Here is a 17,729-nt window from a genome sequence, read left to right as displayed (position 1 = left end):
CCCAGTGTCAAATTTGATAGGTTGAAATTTTACATATATGATAATATTGTGTTTGTGATGAAAATGTTTTTCCTTTTAGGGCCATCAATACCATTTTATGTGCATTTAGAACAGATAGACCTGTTTCCTCTTATTTAATTTTATGAACCTAGAAATGCACTTATGTGCATACCATCACAATCACAACATATACATATAAAAAGCAAAACTTGGTGTGTGACTACAGTAAGGCTACTACAAAAACACCACACATACACAAATATAACCAAAATTTTATTTGCTTGTTTTACATTAAGTATCATGTCTGGCTTGGCAAGTACAAGCCCAGATCTGACATAAGGGAAAACCATATCTAAAACTTCCTCTTAACAGACTAGTATACGTACTCCCATTCAAAATATCATTATCAAAGTGCACCATAAGATATCAACATTGTATAAAAAGGTAGAAAGTTTAGAATTTTCTGTGGCTGTGCATCTAACAGTAGTATTTTAACTTTCAAAATAAATTTGGCTACATAGAAACAACACAAAACAGAGTATTTGTTAAATCTCAATAAAGGATTGCCACAGTACAATACTGAAGAGCAATTATTCACCTAAGTAACTACTAGATGAAAATACTGGAATACAGTATGCATTTTCTGCATTGAAGCATGCCATCATTGCAACAGTGTAGAAGCACAAGATGTGGTGAAACAAACCTAAACAACACAATGTACCTTATACACTCAAAGACAAAATATAACAGCCATGATACTTGACATAGTTCCACGTCCTCCAGTAGCATATAAATTACGTACCATCATACATCTGGTAGCCCTGCAAACCATACTCTTAGCACCAAAGAAATAACAAATGCTGCCACCAAAGAGTCAACAAAATATTCCAAAGTTCAAGAATAAAGGCATAGAAATCACTACTAAATTTTTAAATTTGTGGAAATTATATTCAAGACAGTCCTGGACCTATATACCATGTTGAGTTTCTGACTGACAAACATGAGTCAAGTTTCTAGGTTACCGCAAGTTCGCCAATGTAACACTAGAATACAATAGTATTAAGTTCTGTTGCTGCATTTGAAGTATGTTTTTAACATCCTAAACTGATTTTGAACATTTTCACATTTTTATTTCTCTGAAACTTTGATGTCATTCTACTTCATAACATTTTTGTATACCATATCGTTAAAATACACGTCATCACCTAGAAACAAATGAAAACCTTGCCTACAGTGTTCGATGCAAGGAGTACTTCAAGTTGCGGTGATCCTTTAAACACTACACTCAACTAGATTACCAGGTCATGCCTGGACTCTAATGGGCTGGCTAGATGTTCTTATATGGAAGGTGAAACAGGGATAGCATAAAAGTTGAAGAAAGAAAGTGCTGAAAAAAGCAGAAGGAAATTCAGCGGGAGGTTAAAGACAGACAGCAAAGAACCTACAAAAATATTGCTAATCATCAGCTGCATTCCTCATAACCTAAGTCATAAGGCCTTCCTTTGTGCCTTTCAATTTTCCACCTTCTTCTTAATTCCCACTTTGCTGTCGTGGTTCACTAACTTTTTCCATCTCTCATTGAGGAATGAGTCTTTGAGAAGTCTTGAAAATGACTCTTCATCCTTTAATTACTGCCCTTTATCTCAGCATGAATTCTTTTGGGACAGATGAGTTCAGAAACTTGAATTAATGGTCAAATTAAAAAATAACTCAAACAGTATTAGCAGCAATAATACGGAGGCAGTTAGTAGGTTGAAAATTACACAAAAAGAGAGGGCCAACAACCACATAACATAGGAACTTCTTCAAGGATGGAGGGAATATATATAAAACAAGGACCAATAAAGGAAAAAAGGGCACAACTTGTGCAATCAGTGCTAAATGAAAAATCTTGATATTATTAATGTAATTTGTGTGGCTTTCTAGGGACAACCTATGATGAAGACTACATAAATGAAATCCTGCTGATAAAAATATGGCCTTCTAGATCAACATATGCTTGATACTGATTACTTCTGCTTCATTCACTTTAAACATTCTACTATACTCTACGGTAAGAACTGGATCTGTATTACATCCTTTTGGGAACTCAGACTTTTCTGTTAAACATGCCCCCAAAATAAATTCTTTGGTATCAATCAAATTACGTAAGAATACAAAGCAATTCTTAACCTCACACGAATACCAAAATTGGAAGGGAACACTAAACAATTCATATAACTATCTACTTGTAAAGTAAGGACCTCAATTTGGTAGGACACAATGAATAATAAATGTTTAAGTAAATGTCCAACAAGGTTTTGCAAAGGAAAATCTAAAGGAAGAGAAATACTATTAACAATTTCACTTAAAGACTGTTAAAAGTTAACAGTACACTTTAACAGGGCAAAGCATCTAAGTTTGGAACAATCATTATAATTCAAAGACCCAATACAAATGAGTCTTATTATGATGAAAAACACAAATGTCTTTTACACAACGTAACTTGGAACCTACAAGCATGTTTTGATCTAGTGAGGGAGACTAAATATTCACTTTGAAATTTCTCCAACTTCTTGTCCTGCATATTTTAATTAATGTCAGATGAACTCCATACTGAAAGATATGAACTTCACTCAAACTAAGTGTAACATTCACTTTGTTTCAGTGAAGTTAATATACAAACACCAAGACATTTAAGGGAATTTTAACATAACATACAGAACATATAAACCAACTACAAATGAATTTATACCATGTTTTGTACTATTATGTAGTACAGATTTCATCTAAATTCATGACAGTAAACCTTGACATTTCCACACATCAAGTTTCCCGCATTCTACAGGCATAATGACAAACGCCAAAGCTAAGAAAAAAAGGCAAGAACATTTGAAGGCAAAATCTGTCATCAATGTCTCTTTCAAGGTTGCAAGATAAATTTGCCATACACTTCATATAGAAAATAGTAAACTAAGCCAATAACAACAGCATCTGAAAAGAAAATATTCACACAAAGTTGCTGAAACAGTTATGTAGGTCTCTCGGTAGACTTACCTGTTCTGTGCAAAACTGAATATCTAGTCGAGTAACTCTATGTATGCTGCAGCGTTCTATCAGTACAGACTAATCTAAAGAAAGGAAAAATCTACATCGCTCGAGCTGTACCTTGATATCCAGCGTCATATCCAAAGTGTAAAAAGAGGTAGAAAGTTGAAGACAAGATGCCCCGTTTGTCAAATACTAACGCTTAAAACCAACCATAGAACCTTACGAGGGCTTTCTGGCCACAAAGAAAATACTTCTGTATCCATAATGCATCATGGAGTTGGCATTCTGGGTGTAAGTTGTTTCCACAGATGTCTTCTCCACCTGCAAACAATTTTTTTCTTTTTTTAAGAAAATACAACTGATGTTAAGCAGAAATTTGTTAACAGTTTCAAAGTTTACTTGAGGGAAAGCAGCTGAAAGTATTGGGTATGTAATATCTTCTAAGTTCAAGTAACAAAAAGCTCAAAGTCACATATATCAAAGATGATACATTTTAAATTATTAACACTAATGTTTTGGACAAGTTATTATCAACCTTTTGAGATTCTGATGACGTCATGCTGATTCTACCGTTTACTTTCTGAGAAACAAATAAATTTCACTATTAATATTTTCATATTTGGTAACACTGGGATGACATCTAGGGAGCACTAGGACTGTTTAATTACTTCTCATTCAGATAGCTGCTGTTCAAAGATCCAAAGTATAGGTTGGATGGATGTATGAGTTTTATTTGTTTGTTTGTTTGTATGGTGTTTTAGGCCAAAGAAGCCATTCAGTGCCATAATGGAAAGTAAATAAATTACATTATAAAATAGTTCCAAAGTATAAAAAATTTGTATTTATGCTAGCTTGGTTTTCTATTTACGAACTGGCATAAAAAATAACAACTTACAGTGATTTCAAATCCAAGTCCCTCAACAATGTGCCTGACTTCCTCATAGCTCAGTTCTATTGAATGTTCATCCGGCTGTTCCTCAAAATGGTAGAGGAGTGGCCCTAAGTTGACCCAGTAACCTCCTGTCAAAAGATAAAATGGAAATTTTATAATAAAGGGTCTGAATTTCACCAATTAAATTACAATACTACGTAGTCCCTTTATTAACCCTCTTACGCCGAACTGGACGTATTTTACGTCGACATTTTTTGTCTCCCGTGTGCCAACTGGACGTATTTTACGTCGACTTACAAAAGTTTTTTTAAAATTCGCGGAAAAATACTTATAGACCTACCACCCTAAAACTTTTGAATCACGCGCCTTGGGGGATGCTGGGAGTTCACGGATCAAGGTGTTGTTTTGTTTACAATCGTTACGCAGGCGCGCAAGCGCGAATTTCTTTCTTGCCGCACTAAAAAGTATCTGTGATACATCTCAGAAATTATTTTGTCACTTTGACATAATTTTTGTACCATTGTAAATTAGCCGTTACATGAAGTATTATATATGAAAATGTGCACATTTTTATGTAAAATACAACAATAAAATACTCATGATTGTAGCTTTTATCAGTTTTGAGATATTTTCATATAAATAACGATAATTGCCAAAATTTCAACCTTCAGTCAACTTTGACTCTACCGAAATGGTCGAAAAACGCAATTTTAAGCTAAAACGCTTATATTCTAGTATAATATTCAATCATTTACCTTAATTTTGCAACTAATTGGAAGTCTCTAGCACAATATTTCGATTTATGGTGAATTTATGAAAAAACTATTCCTTACGTCCGCGCGGTAACTCTTCCGAAAAAAATCATACATGCGATTGTGGTAATGTTTGCACCTTTTTAAAATTAGCCGTTATAAAAAGTTTTATATATGGAAATGTGCGCAATTTCATGCACAATACATCTAAAAACAACCCATGGTTGTAGCTTTTATCAGTTTTGAGATATTTTCATATAAATAATGATAATTGCCAAAATTTCAACCTTCAGTCAACTTTGACTCTACCGAAATGGTCGAAAAACGCAATTGTAAGCTAAAACGCTTATATTCTAGTAATATTCAAGCATTTACCTTCATTTTGCAACAAATTGGAAGTCTCTAGCACAATATTTCGATTTATGGTGAATTTATGAAAAAAATAACATTTTCTTTATGTCCGCACGGTAACTCTTCCGAAAAAATCATACGTGCGATTGTGGTAATGTTTGCACCATTTTAAATTAGCCATTACATAAAGTTTTATATATGAAAATGTGCGCAATTTCATGTAGAATACAAAAAAAAATAATTGAAGGTTGTAGCTTTTCTCATTTTTGAAATATTTGCATATAAATCACAATAAATAGAAAAAAAAACCATGTTCGGTCAACTTTGACACTACCGAAATGGTCGAAAAACGCAATTGTAAGCTAAAACTCTTACAGTCCAGTAATATTCTGTCATTTATCTTCATCTTGAAACAAATTTGAAGTCTCTAGCAAAATATTTAGATTTATGGTGAATTAAAAAAAAAATCTTTCCTTCCCTCCGCGCGCGGATTCTCCGCCACAAATCTCCGAAATACGTACGTCCCATTCTCGGAATATTTGCTATGTTTCATATTAGGCATTTCATAGTTTTATATATGAAAATGTGCGCAATTTCATGTAGAATAAAACGAAAAATATTTGAAGGTTGTAGCTTTTCTTATTTCCGAAATAATTGCATATAAAAAATATATAGTATATAAAAAAATTCGACATTCGGTCAATTTTAACTCGTCAGATATGGTCGAAAACTGCAATTGTAAGCTAATACTCTTACAGTATAGTAATATTCAATCATTTCTCTTAATTTTGAAAGAAATTGGAAGTTGGAAGTCTCTAGGACAATATTTAGATTTATGGTGAATTTTTGAAAAAAATATTTGTTTACGTCCGCGCGTTACGAATTCATGCATTATTTTGTGATAATATTTTCTGTGTTGCTTTTATCGTTTTACAATGTGTTATATACCAAAATGATTGCAATTTAGTGTACATTACAACGGAAAAAGAGTAACTTGTTACCTTAAACCGTTTTGCGCACAGCGCGATTTGAATACAATTATATATGAAATTTCGTTTTTGCGCTATCATATATCGCATTATTTATACTATATGATAATGATAATTTTTTCATTTCTGATGGTTGCATACTAAACTTCAGGCAATGACAAAAAAAGGAGCCAAAAATGAACTCTTAATCTTGAAAACTAAGCGCGCTGTGATTTTTTGAAAAAAATATTTTTTCCGCTTCCGCGCTCACTCCGAAACCCCTCCGGCACACGGGAGACAATTTTTTATTTACCGCTCCGGCGTAAGAGGGTTAAAATGGTTATCTTAAAATTACTTCTCAAGAATATTTCTGGGAAAATGCTTTCAGATCTACTTCAACTGTGAAAGCAACATCCCTGCTGCTGTGACCTCCAAATTCATCTGCATTAAGATTAACCCTGGTTATACTGTCTTCATTCACTCTACAAAAGGAAAACTTTTCCACACAACTCCCACAAAGACATTGCACTGGATTCATCACAACTCATATGTTTTACTTGACTTCAGTTTTCTTCCACTTTTATTTCCTTCAGACATTCTTCTTATACAAAAAATATATTGACAATTCTAGCCTGTGAGCTATAAAATACTTTCACAAAACCTGCAGAATATTTCTACTATTCCATAGAAAAATGCTAATTAAACCAGCTAATCTACAGAACCTACCTGGCTTGAGAATCTTGAATATAGTTTCAATGAAGGCTACAATGTTGCTGGCACAATCGATGAAGAAGGAGGTTGCAATGCAGTCCCAAGTATTTGCTTCAGTATAAATCTGAAACATAAGAGACAAAAGTAACAAGAAGGGCATAAAGGATGCATCAATAAGTAATAAAAAAATGACAAATTTTTAATCAACTTGTATTTTTCATAGCTAACAAGCCTGGGGTCTTAACAACAGGAAAATCTTTTGGTGCCAGCTGGAAACCATTAAAAAAAAAAAAAAAAAAAAAAAAAACACACAAAGACTGTGTTCATGCTTCCTCTAGGACAGATGCAATTTGCAGGAGTTGTGCTTCAGGCCAATTCCTACTGCTTTGCCTTTGGCTGTTTTATGTATAATGCTGTTCCGTCTCTCTCTGGAGGAATATTGCCCCTTCAGGGAGAGAAGGGCCAGCTACACCTGGTTCCTTTGTTAACGATTTTTTAAATTTGAAATATTGTTTGGGATATAATGAAACATTTATTTTAAGACATTTCAACAATACCTTACGACACAATTTCTGGGAATGTGGTAATGTTTTAGTCTTAGATTTTGTGTGGTTTGGGGCTGGTATATACAAGGCATAGCGGCACGTGAGGCACCTAATTTTTGGAAGCATATGCAAGCAAAATTAAAAATGCATAATTTTTTCCCCTCATCTTCACAGGCCATACACCTTAGTCAAGGTAGCTGGACTATACAATGATTCTTGTCCTAACTGAATTTGCTCTTCAAGATTTACCAAAAGGCCAATGACTTAGACTTATCTTGAACAGCAAAATTGCTTTTACCCTAAATAGAATGTGTATGAAAATTACTAGTTCAGCTTACAATTTTTCTGTTGGGTATAAGGTTTATTCTCTGCAATTTGAATACTTTTATTGCCATTTCTTTTGCAGAATTCTGGGTAACACTAATCCTTTTTGCTATCCATTTAAGTAAAGTGGTTTTCTACTGTAACCTCTATAAATAAATCTACAATACAAGTACCAGCAAAAAACCTTCAGTACTGTAAGAAAATTCTTATACAAGACACACCTCTAGAAAATCTCCAGCTGCAATAGTAAATTGTGCTTGTGGAGGGAGTTCGGATGGATCTTGATCAGGAAAAGTAGCTTCTTGTAATTGGTTTTCGTTGGTCAACTGATTGCTTCCCGTGTGCACCCATGGATATACCCGCAGAGAATTGGGTCCTCGACATCTGCAGTAGTATAATGTTCACAAGATTAAAAATCGTTTAGTTACCATTTCGATACAACATATCAGTTGAGGGGAATGTGGAATGGTATGGAATATAAAATTTAGGCCAAAGGCCAAGTTCTGGGACCTGAGTTCACCCAGCAATGAAAGGGTAATTGAGAGTACAAAGGTTTAAAGGTGTAACAGGAGGAAAAACCTCACAGTTGCACTATGAAACAGCTGTTAGGAGAGGATAGAAAGTAAGATAAAAAAAGAATATGAACAGAGGTATGGTAAAAGGAATGAAAGGGGTAGCAGCTAGGGGCTGACGGGATACTGTAAATGACCTTAAGTAATGCCTTCAGCGATGGCTCTATCCCCTTACAGCTGACTATTACACAAGAACTGCTATCTTATTAGTAAACTTTCAAATTCATCAGGATGCAAGCCAAAAAGTCCAATGGACTGAAAAATTGAGGTTTACTTTAGATGGGCTCAAAATAATTATATACAAAAATGTCATCAAATAATTACCAATGAATGCAGTCTATGTATGCAGTCTGAGACTCAAAATGACTAAAATGCTTTATAATGCCTTTATGGTTTATAATCACATCATTATTTATCCAAATAAAGACACTTTGAGGGTTTAATACAGCTAAAAGTACTTACTTCCACATAGTTCCTAACCTACACTAACCTACAATTTAAACTTAACATTCAATATAAGAGACATAGTATTTAAAAATGTAAGTATTACATATAAAATGGTAACTTTGGGAGAAATATTCATAACAAGGTAGCTGGTAAGTACAGAGGTTCGCTAAGTTGAGGTGTCACTGTATACATAGTTACTCACTTATTCAAAATAAAGTTTGATGCCATCAACATGAACAGAGAAAATTCGTTTCCTTGACAAGAGTATCCTCTTCTCGCTATTTCATGTGCAAGCCTGCCCAGGCCTGCCCCAGGTACAAGTATGTTAATACTGGATGCATCTCTGGAAATTAATAAAATCCACACATGTACTACTATAATGAGTAAAATTCTAGAGAAAACTACCTTAATGGAAAGTAGCCTTTGCTTATTTCTTCAAAAATTTACATAGTAAACTTGGGAACAAGTAAAGTGTAGAACTCATCAACAAAGTATTAATAACAATACAGCTACATCCTAGTTTGACAGCAATATTTGCTATGTAGAATATTTTTAAAAAATAAATTGGAAATCAGAAATTTCTTTAATAAATCAGAAATTACTTTAATAAGTCAATATCGTCCACAGGAGAAAAGAGAATAAAAGACTTCCACCAGGCCTCTTCAAGCTCTTGAAGAGGCCTGGTGGAGGGCGAAATTATCGAGCTACTAGAGTCTTTTATTCTCTTTTCTCCTGTGGATGATATTGACATATCTCATCTTCGTGTTATGAAGATTACTTTAATAAATGAACTGGATCAGAAATACACTATGACAATTTCCCTAATTTCACTTCTGAAAAATATGTGCAGATGAGGCAGCAGTATTTCCAAACAGGACAAAGCTAAACTGATGCTCATAAATCACATGATATATAGATATATATATATATGCAGGCACCACTTCTGTGCTCTTGAGCATGATGCCTGACATAATCCAACAATCACAGCAAGAATACCTGCATTATTGGGCTCTGATCTCTTCTAGAACTGCTAGGAACTTGGGGTATTGACTCTTCCACTGGAATGGTATGTAACACTATAAAATTTAGGCCAAAAGGCCAAGCACTGGGACATACAGTCATTTAGCAATAAAAGGGAGATTTAGAGTAAAAAGGCTTTAAATGTGTAACAGGAGGAAAACCTTTCATTTGCCTAAGAAAGACATGTTAGGAGAGAGGCTGCAGCTAGGGGGATGAAAGGATGTTCCAGGGAACATTTAGAAATGCCTACAGTGCACCACATGAGGTGCTATGATGGCACTAACCCGCCCACCAGGAAATCTTCAAGAGAAATCTGAGGCTAACATTGTGAATACTCACACTGGACAACTGTATTCATATTTGAAGTGTTATGAACTCAAATATTTCTCCAATGCAGATTGCCATGTGTGTGTGTGTGTGTGGTGTGTGTGTGTGTGTGTGTGTGTGTGTGTGTGTGTGGAGGACTCCATTCCAAAGAAAGTGTAAAAGTCACACGAGCTTGGATATTGTATGGTGCATCATCATTATTTATCAAGAAGGGACAGAGAAGCAATGAGGTTATTTTCACCAACAGGTTGGGAAGCTTATCTGAACAAGTACCATGGTCCTTCAGAGAAAGGTGTTGGTTTTATAAAGAGTTCTTAGAACATGTTATGTAGCATTTGGCACGAGTTAACATGATGAAATCGTGTCAATTCAAATGTCTATGCTACCAGATAAAAAATTGCTGAGCAGGCTTATGCTTAGTTTCTTCTAAAAAAAAAAAAAAAAAAAAAAAAAAAAAAAAAAAAAAAAAAAAAAAAAAAAAAAAAAAAAAAAAAAAAAAAAAGGAGAGCTTTGGGTAAACTATGATGGTAAATGGCAAAAAAAAAAAAAAAAAAAAAAAAAAAGTGCCCTGTGATGTATAAATGGAATGGGCTATAAAATTAAGGCCAAAATCCAAGCACTTGGATCAATTAGGCCATTCTGTGCTGAAAAGGAAACTGAAAGTAAAAAGGTTTTTAGTTTTATAAGTACAACAGAAGGAAAACCTTGTAGTTACACTGTGAAACAGTAGTTAAGAGAGGATGGAAAGTAAAATGGAAAAAAGAAAATATAAACAGAGGTACAATAAAAGAAATGCGAGGGGCTGCATCTAGGTGCTGAAGGGATGCTGCAACAAAAAGACAAGTAATGCATAAAGTGCACAGCATGAGGTGCAGTGATGGCACTTACACCCTATAGGGCCCATGTGATGTAGTCCCTTAGTTTTAATCAGTAACACAACAGTTTTACAACACAAAAGCTGCACTTTCCCAGTAAGCTTGTTCCTTTAAGAGACTGATTCTATAGCAATTTCAATTACTTAAGATTTATGATGTTGTCAACTTGAAACTGAATAAACGTAGAATACTAGTATCTTGCCTATTTGAACTACATAATGATGATGATATAGTTTAGTACAGGTACCACACTTCTTGTTTTGAATGCTGTTCATCAGAACTAAAATAAAGTATTTTTATTCTCCCACAAGAAACAACCCAATTTTACAGTTACAGTGGGACCCCGTATTCGCGTTCTCTGGATTCACAACTCACCCATCTGCGGATTTCTCTCTGGACCATATCTACCCACTATTGGAGAGAAATTTGCCTATTTGCGGTATTTTTTTATGAGAAATATCCAAAAATTCCTTTTTTTTTTTTTTTAATTCAATTTCATCATAAAATGCACTTTTTCTGATAAAACTATTAAAAAACTGGGTATAAATATTTTTAGTTGGTTTTTCTTGAGTTTTAACTAACAAAATAGGCTGTTTTCAGCATTTTTATAAAGGTTCCAACTATTCGCAGGGGGGGGGGGGGGGGGGGGGGGGGGGGGGGGGGGGGGGGGGGGGGGTGGGGGGGGGGGGGGGGGGGGTGGGGGGGGGGGGGGGGGGGGGGGGGGGGGGGGGGGGGGGGGGGGTGGGGGGGGGGGGGGGGGAGTCTGGTACACATCCCCCACGAATACAGGAGGACCACCGTAAATCATAAAAACTTGCACTTTTTTTTGTGATTCCAGCATTGACGAAAACGAGCTCAAGTACTGTAAATATAAATGTTAAAAATAAGACAAATGACAAAACCAGCAAACAAAATAAAAATAAATGACTGTAATACATACAAAGAGTCTGGTGGATAAAGACGTACAATCTGTTCAATAACAGGGTCATAGCACAGACTTCTCTCTTTCTGCCCTAAAGGTGACCAGTCGCGTACAATTTGCCGAATCGTTGACTTGACTTTCTCGATGTCCAGGTCTAGGCTGCTTGCGTCTTGCGCTACTTCATTCTGGGAATAAAATGTGGGAATGGTTTAGAGGTTTCCAGATGAAATCATAATAGTTAACAATTACGACCAACATGTATTTGCTTTGAAATCAAGAGCTATATAAACAGTAACTAATAATTTCACTGTAGTCATTATGTAAATGTACGCAAACTAAAATAAATCACAGCTTTAGCAGCAGTGAAGTGGAAGAAGTAGTCACTGAACTTGTAAACCAATGATTAATGACTTCCAGAGTACAAATAAAAGCCATATGGTAACAATGAAGAGGATTGTGAGAAGTAGTGAATGTGAGGTCACTGATCCAATGAAATATCTTTGATTCAACCCTACTGACCATGAAAAACAAAATATAAAACACCTTAAATAAAAGCCATATTATTAGTATTATTCAGATGAACCCTAGTCATAAGGAATAAGCCCAAAGGAGCCACTGACTTGAACTTCAAACTTCCATAGAATATGGTGTTAATTTTAAAGAAGTCACAGAAGGTATGAAAAAATACAGAAGTCACTTATAAGAAAAGAAAAAATATAGGAACAAATAAATAATAACAGATTAATGAATACTTTAGATAAAACTATTAAGCACTTATAAACAGTAATGCACTGCATCTTATGAACTTTAGAGATTCTATTTGAACTACACCATCAAGGAGACTATTCCCCAGTCCAGTGGTGTGAGGAAAAAAAGGACCTCTGGAACTGAAAAGTTTGACAGTGAGGCTGATCTACTGCATGTTGCTGCTGCTGATCAACAAATCTGAAGATGAAAAACAGACCTAGAGCATCTTAAAAACCAAGTTCATTTTTTTCGTACCAAAGGCTCATGTTGAACATTTTCAAACATGCTCTCCACCCCATTGATGATTTGGGTGATGATTTCTCCATTATGCTGTATGCACACCTTCTGCTTCTTCAAGTGGCTTCTGTATGAACTCAGCAGCTCCCGGTGGTGATTCGGCAAGGTCTGTATGTACTCCTCACGTTCCTTCACATGCTTAAGGGCATGACTTCTGCAAGAGTGAAAGAAGATGAGTTTAAAGTGTAAGATATGTGGTACTGCATACAGTGGTCGCCCCATATTCGTGAGAGATGGGTACCAGACACCCCCCACGAATAGCTAGAACCCGCGAATAGATGGAACCCTTATAAAAATGCTTAAAACTGCCTATTTTGTTAGTTAAAATTCAAATAAAACCAAATCAAAATTTATATATCCGTGAATGCGTGTTCACAAATCCGGAGAACGCAGATACGAGGGCCGACTGTACATAATTTTTTTAATATACCTTGGGTGGATTGCCCAAGACCAGAGAGAGAGAGAGAGAGATTTGTAACCTATCCTTAGTGAAATTACAAAAATATTGATAAATTGTATCAATTTAGATCTTAAATCCTGTTAATCCACATATTTTTAAGTTTCAATATTTCCTTCAAGAACCCTTGGTAAAATTTAGAAGTCATATAATTTTCTTGTTATGAAAAGAAATGTCAGCCCCACAGACGAGAACCAAAAGGGCCTCAAGCTCATTCTTGCAATGACAGATTACCATAATGGATAGATGTTCTCTGCTTCATAAAGCAAGTCCCTTAGGTTAGGACTTAGCATTTTGAAATTGCAGAAGTCTTTTGGTGACAGGCTAGTGAGTGCAAACATTTGTGCTGTAGTTTAAGAGCTCATAATACTCACAAAACCTTGACTTAACTGCCATGACTTCATAGATTACAGAATAACTCTTTAAACATTCACTTCATTGTACACCTGACACAAAAATGTTCAAACTGAGTGTATAATAAACAAAACAGAACAGCAAGTTTTCCAAACAAAATGAAAATAACCTTCAAATATACAAAAACCTGTTCTTACCTGTATGATTTGAAAGCCTGAACAATCCTCTGAAAGTGTGCACGTTCTTGTGCACCTGAATAATCCATGTCGTCCTGAAAAGACAGACGGAGTCAGGAGTCAATCAACAGGAGGTGCAGCACTTTCCTATGAAATACGTACTGAACACTATCATGGAAAATGACCACAATGCATTCATTAGCAGCTGCGTAAAACCCCACTAATCAAGACCTAAAATAATCAGACCACAAGAGTAGTTTTTTTATAGACAACCTTCTACCTGACATCAAAGCCAATCTCGTTTTAGACCAAACAAAATCTCAAATTTTTTTCCTCTTTAATGTCAGGTAATGTTGACACCAAGTGGGATACATACTGTGTACCCGATGTTAATTGGGGTTATAAAGGGAAAATTGCAGAGAAAATTGAGATTTTTGGTGCAATTATGGCATGCACCATTTGAAGGCTAACTATAGAATTTATCCTCATGTCTTTGAAATTTGATCTAGAATCAAGCATCAATGATTAAAGGAAAATATATCTACCAAAACTACAAATATATATATACCTAACATGCTATTGATGCATTAAAGCAAGAAGAAAGATTTGTTTTAATCACCCACCATCTTTAAGCATAATTTTTTTTACATCACTTGCCATCTTTAAGCATAATTTTTTACTATTTTATGAAAAAACAAATTTGCAATTTTCTAAGAAAATTAACTCAAAATTCAGGGCAAACTTGTCACTTTGTCATTTTTATTTTTTTCTTTATATACTGCAGTAACATTCATGTATTCAGCTTCCAATTGATACCATAAACTAGTTTTATAAGAAAAATAAATTACAGCAAGTGATAAAAGAAACATTCTTTGCCCATAACCAGATACGTATTGTGATTTGCCACAATTTTAGGGCCCGAAATTCTAAGGTTAAGAATAATCCTCCACTTAGCCTCTGCAAGGCTACCCCAAAAACCCTGCCCTAACCTAGTAGGTAATATTGACCTAACCTTCCTTGGGCAAACAGGCTCCCAGAAAAAGGCAATAAAATACATAGAAAACAATTTAAAGTAAAAGCAAGAATAGAATACAAAATACTTCTTCCAGTCTTCAAAGCACTAAAATATGGGGAACCAAAATATCTAAGAAACTGCTTAAGTTTCTCTAGACCTGAAATCATTATTGTAATCAGGGTCAGGTTGTAGCCTTGTACCTTATGTTAAATCAGGTTAAGGAAGGTTAGGATACAATCTTCTGGCTTTCTACAACCTTAATACCATCTTCATATGGGGGTCAGCCATTTGGTCTTCATCCTGCACAGAATTCCATCTTAAAACATCTTCTTCTTCTATGACATGTGACTTCATGTGTCGGCAATTTTCTGGGAGAGCCCCACAAAGAGATATTGTTTATTAAAGGAATATTTTGACTGAACAATCTAGAAAATGGTGCATATGAAGCAAAACAGGTGAGAGAACTTGAGAAATTTACTGAAACAATGTGAGAAATTGACCATCTTTCATGTTTTTACAAAGAAAAGCTCTGCAGGGCGCCATATTTTGTACCAGCCCCTCAGGGACAAATGTACAAACATTAACGAAATTCGGTGAAATTCTCGTATTATCTCACCTGTGCTGCATCATATACATACACCCTTTTCTATATTTTTTGGATGCAAACATCCTGTTACACCCCCCAAAAAATCCAGAATTTCAATCAACTGCAGTCTATGATTAAAAAGTTAAGTATGTCTTAGTTTAGCCAGACCACTGAGCTGATTAACAGCTCTCTTAGGGCTGGCCCGAAGGATTAGATATTTTTACGTGGCTAGGAACCTAGCAACGGGACCTACAGCTTATTGTGGGATTCGAACCACATTACATCGAGAAATGAATTTCTATCACCAGAAATAAGTTCCTCTGACTCCGTGTTGGCCGAGCCGAGAATCGAACTTCGGAGTCACTGATTAAGCCTATCGTTAAGTTACAAGGAAAGCTGAAATCGGTTATCAATCCTATCCCCAACCTAGAAGAAAATTTCGTTATGTCAAAATTGTTTATGCCTAAACAGTATCCAAATTATTAATAAAAAAAAAAAAAAAAAAAAAAAAAAAAAAATTTAAAAAAAAAAAAAAAAAAAAAAAAAAAAAAAATTCTACATTTACCACCTTAAGCTTATGTTTAAGTCTAGTTTATCTTTTGCTTATGGTTTATGCCTTTCGTTTATATTTATATCTAATGTCTTTTATTTTAGTTTTTACTTTCATCCCCTAAGGGCTGAACGTAACCACGGCGCGCATTTTGAACGTAAACTGATAGGCCTGGCTACAGAACGAGTGAAGCACAGTCATAGTCTTCAGTTTTACCCAAAAGCTATAATTTAAGGATAAATTTTGTTATAAGTACCTACACACAAACCAAATTCTTAGTTTGGCCTGGGACTACCACTAATGGACTAGCCTAGTATACTGTAGGTTAGCCTACCCTACTACCTAATGCTTAAAAGGTTAGAAATTAGGCTAAATTAATATTACACCTGTTGGCCCTGATGTTAAGGTGGTTAATCTGGCCAGAAGACAGGTCAGGTCACTCAAGGTTGGGTCAGGTCACTCAAAGCCAAGTCAGGTTACTTGACCCTTGGTCCGGGGTATTCAAATGTAGTGGGCTATGCTAGGTTACTTTAGAGTACCTACCTTGGCCTGCGCTAAAGTAGGATAATTTGGCCAAATGATAGGTCAGGTCATGCAAAGCTAGGTCAGGTCACTCCAGCCTAGGTGGGGTACCCTAGTAGGTTATACCCAAATGTAGGAGGCTACAGTAGGCCTGCCCTGGCCTACATAGAATATGTCAAGATAGGTTAATTCGCCCACAGGGCAGGTCAGGTCGTTCAAATGCTAGGTCAAGTCACTCGGGCCCAGGTCAGGGGTGGCCCGAAAGCAAGAGGCTATGGCAGGCCTACTTTAGGCTCCCTTCCCCAACCAGCCGTAGGCCAGTGTGTCCGAGAAACGATGAATCAGGAAGCAATACAGAGGTTAAAAGCTACTTTGACCCAGGCTGACCTACCATGACCTCGAATGGGGCAGCTTCATCGCGAAACGTTGCGAAATGACGAGATTCGTACTCGGGCACGACATCGCCAGGCGGACGAAACCCTCATTAAAGGTGATATTGCAAACGATAATGATTAACCACGGGTGGGAAATTTATGGACAGGGGTGAGAAATAACCGCAATTCACTCACCGAACTCATGCGCAGCGTTTAAAGGACCAGAAAACGGCGAAAAAGTCCAAATTGCAGGACGTGTCCGCCACGGACCGTCCAAGCAGACCGCCTTCCCCAGGCTTTGTTTTGGCTCCACCCGCTGACGATGATGCTCCCGGCCGGTTTTTCCCCTTATTTAAATAATCCTCTTCGAAACCAAATTAATAATGGCGTAAATCAACGTCTATTTAAAGCATGAGCTGCATGACGTCAAATCATCACGATATGACAGATTTCACCAAGTGGGTCCACAGGGCCCAGGGGAAATTTGGGTGGTCCCGGGCTGTATTTAGCAGACATGCAACGGTCCCAAGCTGCGTGTGACTGGTGGCGAGATCTCATGACTTGTTTTCTTTATTGTTTTACTATGTTAATGTCATTTACGCTTATTTCAGCATGCATGACATGCAATCACCGATAGCTATCATGCTTATTAACTTGTAAACAACTTGTAAAGCAGGTCTTTTAAGATTATTTTCGAATTAACGAAGGTGAAAAACAAATAAAAGAACAGATATATACCGGGTATTCGCCAACTGTCTAGTTTTGTTTATTATTTTTTTTTTTCATTTATGCTTATCTTAGCATGCAGGAGATACAATCATCGATATCTGTCGTCCTCATTGACTTGCAAACCAGTTCTCGTAAGGTTATTGTATACAAATTACTGAAGAAAGATAAAAACAAAGAAAATAAGAG

General features: G+C 35.9%; 1 protein-coding gene across 2 annotated transcripts; it reads right to left on the bottom strand.

The window, feature by feature from the left end:
- Positions 1–252: 252 nt before the first annotated feature.
- Positions 253–17,350, bottom strand: LOC135209151 (carnosine N-methyltransferase-like). 2 transcript variants are annotated; one of them, XM_064241811.1, is made up of 9 exons: positions 17,010–17,350; positions 13,789–13,862; positions 12,739–12,934; positions 11,755–11,921; positions 8,795–8,935; positions 7,795–7,957; positions 6,720–6,828; positions 3,926–4,050; positions 253–3,351 (listed from the first exon to the last, which is right to left on the bottom strand). In XM_064241811.1, exons 1-9 carry the CDS (start codon positions 17,016–17,018, stop codon positions 3,250–3,252), a joined length of 1,086 nt encoding a protein of 361 aa, XP_064097881.1. In that variant the 5' UTR covers positions 17,019–17,350; the 3' UTR covers positions 253–3,249. The 2 variants fall into 2 exon arrangements, with proteins under 2 accessions (XP_064097881.1, XP_064097882.1); XM_064241812.1 differs by lacking the exon at positions 17,010–17,350 and adding an exon at positions 16,832–16,854.
- Between the last annotated feature and the right edge of the window lie 379 nt (positions 17,351–17,729).

This window comes from Macrobrachium nipponense, chromosome 37 (assembly GCF_015104395.2).
Source record: "Macrobrachium nipponense isolate FS-2020 chromosome 37, ASM1510439v2, whole genome shotgun sequence".
Classification (NCBI taxonomy): domain Eukaryota; kingdom Metazoa; phylum Arthropoda; class Malacostraca; order Decapoda; family Palaemonidae; genus Macrobrachium; species Macrobrachium nipponense.
The sequence above is the reverse complement of the archived record's forward strand: the minus strand, read 5'-3'. Positions and strand labels throughout refer to the sequence as shown.

Excerpts from the sequence above, each read along its gene's own strand:
- LOC135209151 (XM_064241811.1), bottom strand. Across the intron at positions 12,935-13,788 it reads CAGGCTTTCAAATCATACAG|AAGTCATGCCCTTAAGCATG; the intron begins GTAAGAACAGGT and ends TCACTCTTGCAG. Across the intron at positions 11,922-12,738 it reads ATGTTCAACATGAGCCTTTG|AATGAAGTAGCGCAAGACGC; the intron begins GTACGAAAAAAA and ends TTTTATTCCCAG.